We start from the raw sequence: 9,698 nt of genomic DNA on the forward strand, positions 1-9,698 counted from the left end.
AAATCTTAGAAAGGGAATGTATATCTATTTATTAGTATTTAATGTTTCTACAGTGCTGAAAGGCATACACATATGTCTATGTCCAAAAAGATCAATGGGATTGGTTTTCAGAAAAGCCTTCATTTTACGCAGTGCTCTGCTGGAGGGATTAGGGGAAGCCACTTGCTTAGTCTCCCAGTGGTTGCTGTCTCCCCGAATGCAATACTGCCAAGGGATATTGGATTTGTTGACCACTTAAATACAATACACATTTCTAAGGAAAGGATGGGGGGGCGGCAGTTATCAGGGTGCAGTAAAAGGTGGGCTTATATCACACGATTTACCATATTAGTCACCAACCTGTATCACAAGTTGATGACTCACATGGTAAATGAATAATACTGCTTGTGAGCCTCTCGTGGGAACTATTATTTCATTCGCTTGGAAGCATCAGCTGCCAAACTGTGGTCCAGTGCTCCCAGTTCACATATTAAAGTGGCCAGAACATCCCCCTAAGCCAAAAACCCCAACCCTAATCCAAATCAAGTATTTCCCCAATTTGGTGCCCCTCTAGAAATAAATCCCCCATCTTGGAAGTATCCATTCCCCCACCAGAACCTCCCCCCCCCCCACAGTTCCCCCTACCCTGTTGAATGATCCCCTCCAGGCTTACCTTTGTCAAATCTCCAGTCTCTCCTTCCTTTTTCAGTGCTATCATCATACATGATCATGTTTCTGAATAAGGGCATAGATGTGCACAAACAGGTAAGTAAGATAAGGAGGTGTATATGTGGTGTAGTGAGGTGAGGTGGGGTGCATATGTGGGGAGAGTGTGTATATGTATTGTAGGTACTCTGCAGGAATGGAGTGGAGGAATGTATATGTGGTGTGGATGTTGGCTTGGTGATGATGCCAAAGCTGGCGACAGACCTATAGAAGACAGGAGAAGAAGGGGTACGGGGAATTCCCTGAAACCAGGTGTCTGATCTGAATGAACAATCACTGAATGAACAGTAATATAGTTAAGCCTCAGAGAGAAACAATTAATATAAGAAAATGACAAGTCAAATAAGAAGATAACAAACTGAACATTTATGGAGCTCAACATTCATCCCTATTAATCATATACACATACTCTTCATAATCCAACTGACTGACAGGAAATCATAGCTGTGGAGCTGACCATTAAGCCTGAGTCAGAAAGCAGGCGCATCAGATAAATTGCTGGGTGGGAGGTTCAGCATACCATCCCTATCTACTGGAAAAGGTATTATCCTTTGAATCTTTATTAAGTTTTCAAGGCTATTATAAAGCGCATAAAATTGTACATACATTAATATTCAGAATCAGCACTTACAATCCATCAGTAACAATACAAAATGAATTACCCCCCTCCCCATCCAAGGTATTATCAAGGTAAGAACCTAATCTCTTTTTCCAGAGCAATAGAGATGGTATGATGAACCATAGGGATATACCTAAGTCTAGGGTGAAAAAGATGAGCCTGCACATTGTACTGAGGACCAAAAAGCAGCATCCTCCTGTGCTGCTGTGTCCACCCTAAGGAATTTGGTGAAAGTATGAAGGGAAGACCAGGTCACTAATCTACAAAGCCCTTCAGAAGGAATTGCCCTTGCTTTTGCCCAAGATGAGGCCACTCCTCTTATTGAATGCGCCTTCAACAAGATAGGTAACTGTTTGCCGCAACCAATGTATGCAGAAAATATAGATCTATGAATCCATCTGGAGATGGTAGCCTTAAAAGTGGGTCTGCCGCCTCTCACCTGATTGGTTAAGACAAAAAGATGATCTGAGAGACAAAACTCATTGGTCACCTCCAGATAACACAATAGTACTCTTCTGATGTCCATAACCTTTAAGGCATTACCTTCAAGTCCTTGGGTCGATGTCAGCCACAATAGAGGTGATACTCTGGGCAAGGGCACATATGCACCCCCTCCAGAATGCCTTGTTGTCTCGCTGGTTGCCTCAGAGGGAATCCTAAATAGAAGCCACAAACAGCAGCAAAAAAGGTCTAATGGACCTTCAAAGTAACTAACTTCTGTCTCAAACACTGGACTACCAATCATATACCATATAAATAATATAATTGAGAAAAGGAGGGAGTCTCAGTGTGAAGGACCAGCGAAAGGAGAAAAATCTCCAGCACTCACATACCGAGGTGAAGGTCTAATAACCTCCACCTGCACACCATCATCGAATCCCTCCTGTGTGCACCCACCAACCAAATAAAAAATAAGGTGAAAAGGTGAAATTCAACAGTGATAATAATAAATCACATATTCACAGTGCTGAAACAGAGAAAAATACTATGAAGGTCCCTCCAGCTAACTCCCAGAATCAAAAAAGAAGAAAAACTTAGCTTGCAGGCATAGTCTGCAGATGAAAAACAAAGGCAAAGCAGCATTGTACACTGCTGAATCAGATGAAATTCAGAAATCGGTTCAACCAGCCCGGTTTCGGGGACTCTAGGTCCCTTCCTCAGGAGCCTGTAACTTTAGACGGACAGCACTCATTCAGCCATGAGCGGCAAGTGAAGCAAACAAGCCAGCATGGCTCCTCCCTCTCTCCGTGCTGGCTTGTTTGCTTCACTTGCCGCTCATGGCTGAATGAGTGCTGTCCGTCTAAAGCAGTGGTTCCCAAACCCTGTCCTGGGGGACCCCCCAGCCAGTCGGGTTTTCAAGATATCCCTAATGAATATGCATGAGAGAGATTTGCATGCCTGTCGCTTCCATTATATGCAAATCTCTCTCATGCATATTCATTAGGGATATCTTGAAAACCCGACTGGCTGGGGGTCCCCCAGGACAGGGTTTGGGAACCACTGGTCTAAAGTTACAGGTTCCTGAGGAAGGGACCTAGAGTCCCCGAAACCGGGCTGGTTGAAAAGATTTCTGAATTTCATCAGCTGCACTAGCGAGGTTAACGCTCGTGACTTTTCATCACGTGTTAACCCCCGCGCTGGCCTAAAAACTACTGCCTGCTCAAGAGAAGGTGGTAGCGGTTAGTGCGGCTGGCGATTTAGCGCGTGGTATTAAACCACCAGCGCACCTTTGTAAAAAGAGCCCTAAGTATCAATGGACAATAGAATATTAAATGATCTAATGTCCCAGCTTCGAGATGACACTGCCAGCATCTATTAGACTTAGAGCTATCTAATTTCTGTAAACGAGCTGGGGTCCAAACTGCTCTATGTAACAAAAAAAAAACCAAGTTTGTCTCATAGATGCCGACGTCGTACATCTCATCCTCCAAGCCCAAATACGTAGCCATAGAGACGCAGTAATTTGATGCTTTATCTCAATGCCCCAAATGTCACGCAGACCAGTCTTTGGTTTTTTATTCAAAAATCCAGATATTAATTTATACCACTGAGCGGCCTGGTGTCCCAGGAAGTCCACCTGAAAACATAAGACCGGCAGACTATGCTGATTAGTTAGATTTTTCCATTCAGGGAACCCCTCCTGAATGGCCTGCTTCAATAGCAACCATCTATAGTTTTGTGATTTGTTAAGACCAAATTTGTGTTGCAATCGTGAAAAGTCTTCAACTCTGCCATATAAAATTAAGTTTGCAATACGTAGCATTAGAAGGTAAATCACTCTGGGGATTCTCAGAACGCCACCCTGACTAACATAAATCAGTGTGGCAGCACTCGTATCTGATTCCACCCAGTCTTGTGACTTGCTACTTATGGAACTCGCTTTTTATATTTCATATTTTATTTTTTTCTTATTTGAATTCAATTCATATTCAGTTCATCTTCACATATATTTTCACTTATTATTTAGAATCGCTTTTATTTTGATTTATCATTTCCTGTATCCCCAAGTACTTATACTTAACAACTTAGCTTAACATGTTGTTGCACTGCTCCTCACCAACGCGTTTCGACTCTTCATCAGGACTGGGCGAGTGCTGCAACAACAACATGAGTTCTGCAGCTCAGCTTATCCAGAGACCATTTCAAATTCTACTCCAGCATTGCCTTGGGCTCACCACCCCCACCCACCACTACATTCCACTCTACCCCATTGCACCATTGTCTCTAATGCCCTACGCTACTACCCTACCTTACCCTAGCATTGCCCCAGACTCTCCATCCAACCTCACTTCACTCCAGTATTCCCTCAGGCTTACTCCACCCCACGCTTGCCTCACGCTTTTTCCCCCTACCTCACCCTAGCAGTGCCTCGGGTTTTCCTCCCTCACCACCCCATCCCAGCATTGCTTCAAGCTCTCCTACCCCTTACCAGTCATCCCCAATTCCACCCTTGCATTACTTTGCGCTCTCCTCCCACCACTCACCTTGTCCCTGGCATTGCCCTGGGCATCCCACCCCAGCATAATTGCCAGAAGGTTCTTTCTCATTCTCTTCCTCATTTAGTACCTTGTGTTCTCTCCCATTGGCATTTGTGCTGTACCCGCAGTAGTAAGAAAGACCCAGGACCAGCATTCTGCATGCGTGGCTATGTCCTCTATCAGCCCTACCTCTATCCTCCTCTGATACAGCTTCCTGTTTCGGAAGAGGATACGGCAGGGCCAACAGTGCAAACAGCAGTGCATGATGAAAGTCGGTCAAGCGTACCTTTGCTTGTTACAACTATAGCTCTGCAGAGGTACAACGGGAGCAACAAAGATGCAGAGAGAAGAGCAAAATTAAGAGAGAAGGTAAGGAAGATAGAGAACAGGGGAAAAATTCTTTGGTAGGTGGGAAGTTTGACAATGATGTCACTTCCTGAGGCTTCAAAACTGCCGGAACATATTCCACCCCATTCCAGCACAAATTAAGGCCTATCCCTCACACACTCATCTGTTCTTCTCCCCCTTTAGCCTTCCTTTTCCATCCTCACTTCCCCTGTAACATTCCTCCTTTCCTTTCATAAGCTTCTAACCTTTATTTCTATATTCAGGATACAGGTAGGGCCTTTGCTGTGACAGTCTCTTTTATTTCCTGCCAGAATGTACAAGAGGACACGGAATGAATCTGAGGGGGGACAAGTTCAGGACGAATATCAGGAAGTTCTGGTTCACGCAGAGAGTGATGGACACCTGGAATGCTCTCCCCGACGAGGTTATTGCGGAATCGACCGTCCTAAGATTTAAAAGCAAACTAGATGCACATCTCCTTATGTGGGGCATAGAAGGATATGGGTGACTTCAAATTATGCCAGGTGTACACCTGGGAGGGCCTCCGCATGTGCGGATCGCCGGACTTGATGGACCGTAGGTCTGATCCGGAGATGGCATTTCTTATGTTCTTATGTTATGTTCTTATAACCTATAAATTACATCTCAACCACTCACATTACTTCAATCAAAGATGCATAAATCTAATAACCTGCAAAAAAGATGATATTCGGAAAGTAAAATATTAACTCAAGAAGCAGAATATTAACTTAAAAAAGCTTGAACAAGCAAATGGGTCTTAAGCAACTTTCTAAATTGCAATAGATGTCTACAAAACCATAAGATACCAGACAATGCATTCCACATAAATGGTCCAGCTATAGAGAAACATGTATTTTCGGTCTGTACATGTCATAAAATATTCCCCATTGATGTGTCTAACAACCAACAATTCTGTGACCTTCACTGTATTTCATTTGACCCCAGCACCCCTCTGAGTGCATGCACCACTGGTTAAGAAACCATGGGCTAACTTGCCCCCTGACATTTTCTACTTTAGATCTGAAAACAGAAAGTGCCATATTGTCACATATTCTATTGAGTAGGTCCTATGATGCAGAATTTCAGCACCACATCACTGAACAGCGGCTGAGTTATGTAGTTTTACGTAAAAATCCAGAGGTTCAAAAGGCGTCGCTTGCCAAAGAATAAGCAGAAAACATTTGTGACCTTGAGAGAAAAGTCAAACGTCTCTTCCTATGACAGATCCTCGCAGTGTTTCTTGCACTGTGCGCCTCATTTTCTGCCTTCTGTACTGTATAGTCTGGCTATTGAAGGAAATGGAAGAAAGAGATGCAAGTGAGAAAAAAGAGGAGAATGACCAGGATTACTTTGCTAAACTGGGTTCTGGTAGCCTGAAACCTAGACAAAAGTACAGTGGTATGTTTTGCAACGTTGAAGGTGCTTTTGAAAACAAAACCATAAATTTTGATTCCCTAATTGTTGGCAAGAAAAGTGCCCAAAAGCTGACGGAGGTGATCAGAGCCAGACTTGCCAGAGATCAGACGGCCCGAGAGAAGCAGGGAATGAAAGCAACACTTGCAGCAGTGAGCAGCAGGCACCAGAGCAAGAAGATCTGACTCCAGGATACATTCAGGTAACATACAACATGTAAAAAAAGTCAGAATTTTAGGGCTCCTTTTACAAAGGTGTGTTAGGGCCTTAACGCATGCCAAATTGCCACGCGCGCTAGACCTTAATGCCAGCATTGAGCTGGCATTAGTTCTAGAAGTGTACTGTGGGTTTAGCGTGCGCTAAAATCCTGCGTGCGCTCAAAACGCTAGTGCACCTTAGTAAAAGGAGCCCTTAGTGAAACAAAGCAAAATTATAATCCTAGAAACTTAAAAACTGAGAAATTCTCTCCCCCCCCCCCAAAGAATGATTACTGAACCAAGAGAAATTTTTGTTACTTTCTCATTTCTTTTATCTCAAGCCAATGAATCTAAAGGAGTTAAGCGATCCTTATTTCATTTCTGGACTGCCAGAAAATAAATATGGATTGTTGCTTTTTTTCTGCTTACGAGTTTGTCCTGACTTTATATTGTCTCTTCTCCTGGCCTGCACTTTAGACTTAGTAGAGTTAAAGGCTCTTAATGGATTGCAAGCTCAGTCAAACCTATGAACAGATGGGGGGAAAAAAAAGGATGGGCCCTCCCCAACAGGTGCTATTGCTTGCTTGAAAGGTACCTAATATTTCATGAAACATAATCGACTCTGTTCTTCTACTCCAAGTCTACTATCCTACACGTCAACTGATAACCTCCCAAAAAGGAGCTATATCAAAATGGCATAAGTTGTTGCAAGCTACCACATTTCCTCATCTTAAGGGAACTGAGTCAACCTGGCAATTTGATCTTTAGACAGATGTTTCTGAACAACAATGGGAATAATGTATTTTTCGGACCATAAGACACACTTTTTCCACCCTAAAAAGGGAGTAGAAATAAGGGTGTGTCTTATGGAACTAATACCCACCCACCCTGCCCCCCATTTCAGGGCAGGAGCGATCTTCCTACACTCCTGCCCCGTGTAGATCGCCAATAGGAAATGGCTGTGGGGAGTTCACATCGTCGTCTCGAGAGACTAAGGGAACTCACGGCAGCTATTTCTTATTGGCGATCTGCACGGGGCAGGAGCATAGGAAGATCGCTCCTGCCCTGAAAGCCCGCTAGACCACCAGGTAAGGCCGGGATGCCGGGGGGAAGGCAGGAGGGAGGCGGGGGTGGGTCAGAGCCGGACCAGAAGATATTCGTGGTATTTCACCATTCGTGGACCGGCTCTGCCCCTATCCTCTGCGAATCCGGCGGGAGAAGTGTATATCCATCCACCTAAACTGGTGGGAGAGGGGCCGAGTATAACAGTACTAAGACTGGAACCTCCCTAATCCACTCTAAAGCCATCTTTCTTTACTAGTGGATTTTGAATATAGATTCAGCTATAATACTAAAAGGATCAATGACATAAGAACAAAAGTTTAGCCATACTAGGGCAGACTGGTGGTCCATCTAGGCCAGCATCCTGCTTTCAGCAGTGGAGCAACATTTCAGGCTTTCAATCTCATGGACAGCAATGGCTTTCCCCATTTCTATCTCAATAGTAGAGTATGGACTTTTTTTCTCCAGGAACTTGTCTAAACCTTTTTTAAACCCAGATATGTTAACTACTGTTACCACATCCTCTAGTAACGAGTTCCAGAGCTTAACTGTTCATTGAGTGATAAAAAAACATTTCTTCCCTCCTATTCATTTTAAAAGTATTACCATGTAACTTCATGGAATATGCCCTAGTCTTTATACTTTTTTGAAACAGTAAATAACCAGTCTCCCAGTAGATGTGGTGGAGAGAGAAACTGTGTCTGATTTCAAGAAAGCCTGGGATAGGCACATGGGGATCTCTTAGAGATGGAGATAATGGTTACTGTGGATGAGCAGACTGGTTGGGCCATTTGGCCTTTATCTGACATCATGTTTCTATGTAAATTCATATTTACCTGTTCTACACCACTCATGATTTTGTAGACCTTTATAATATCCACCCTCAGCCATCTCTCTCTCTCTCTCTATATATATATATATACACTGTATATATATTTTAGATATAGCAACCAGAACTACAAATAATATTCAAGGTGAGGTCACACCATGGAGCAATATAGTATACTTTGTCTTATTTTTTAAAGTCCCTTTCCCAATAATTTCTATCATTCTGGTAGACTGTACCAGGAGTCATTTTCAGGAATAAATGTGAATGCTTTTGAACTAACAATTCATGTTGCCAGTATTTCTTTGACTCCAATGCCTTGAAAATGAAATCACTAGAATGATGGCTGTGGCATTTAGTAAGAAATACCTTCCTCCATTGAAAAGTCCCATGATCCATTCTGTTTAATCTCTCTGCTTTATTCTCATTCCTTTCTTAGGGATAGATCAGCCGCTCTCTCCCTCAGAATTCAGTTGGGTGATCATTTCAATGCAAACTAAAACCAAGGCCAATCAAAAGCATGCAATATCGCTTCAGTTTTCCTTTTTAAAAAACCCCACACAATTCCTCATTTGCATTTTCGATGCTAATTTTAACACCAGCAATGAAACGTCCTCTAGCACACAGGAGTCTCCTGCAGGATTCATTAGTGAACCAGATTGCTTTTACCTAACAATATATTTCACGGATGCCACTTCTGAAAAATATGCGTGCCGTCGCTTTGATAGAGATTTCATTTACAAAAAAAAAAAAAAAAAAATCATCATTTCCACCAGCATCCCTATGCCTAGGTATGGCACCAGCAGTTGCTGAAGTAAGGTTAAAAGGCGACAATGAAATATGAATCCTAACACGAGAGGCCTTGTGCACTTGATACCTGAGCGGCTCAATCCCCCCCTACATAGCGGTCGGCATGGGTTGGCTCGCGACGGTGCTGGGCTCGCTCTTTCTCACCCTCCCAGCCCTGGGTTGGCTCGCGACGGTGCTGGGCTCGCTCTTTCTCACCCTCCCAGCCCTGGGTTGGCTCGCGACGGTGCTGGGCTCGCTCTTTCTCACCCTCCCAGCCCTCAGCCCTTACCGTGATCCGAGGGATGCTCTTCTTGCCTTGGTACGACATGGCCAGACCGCAGAAGAGAGACGAGGCTGCTGCTGTGCAGAGTCGCTCCCAGGCGTCTCGGGTCGAAAAAGAAAGCGAGGCAGGGACGTCAGACGAGGTTTCCCCTTTGCTGGGGGGGGGGGGGGGGGGGGGGAGGGGCGCCCGTGCTTGCTCCTCGCCTCGGCTGCTTTTTTCGCTTGTATATTCTTTGGCTGATGTGGGGGTGGGGTGGGGTTGTGAATGAGTCTTCTTGCTCAGCACTCTGGCAGCTGAGCTTCGGCTGGCAACTGCCTCATTAGTATTCTAGCCTCATCCTCATGCTCGCGTCGATAGACAACCCACCGAGAGGCCCTTCCCCTGTCAGCTACACCAGGGCTGCAGCAAGACGGGGGGGGGGGGTAGGGGGGGACAAAGGCCACCTTTTCGGCATCGA

At 44.4% G+C, this 9,698-nt stretch overlaps 1 protein-coding gene across 2 annotated transcripts in view; it reads right to left on the bottom strand.

The window, feature by feature from the left end:
* The window catches only part of DPYSL4 (dihydropyrimidinase like 4), a 66,124-nt gene extending 56,684 nt beyond the window's left edge, over positions 1 to 9,440 (bottom strand). The window contains exon 1 of one of the 2 annotated variants that reach the window (XM_033941987.1): positions 9,248 to 9,440. In XM_033941987.1, the coding sequence (XP_033797878.1) occupies positions 9,248 to 9,286 (39 nt within the window). In that variant the 5' untranslated portion in view covers positions 9,287 to 9,440. The remainder of the gene's footprint in view (positions 1 to 9,247) is intronic. The other variant, XM_033941988.1, reaches the window with a different exon arrangement.
* Positions 9,441 to 9,698: the final 258 nt, after the last annotated feature.

This window comes from Geotrypetes seraphini, chromosome 4, assembly GCF_902459505.1.
Source record: "Geotrypetes seraphini chromosome 4, aGeoSer1.1, whole genome shotgun sequence".
Lineage (NCBI taxonomy): Eukaryota > Metazoa > Chordata > Amphibia > Gymnophiona > Dermophiidae > Geotrypetes > Geotrypetes seraphini.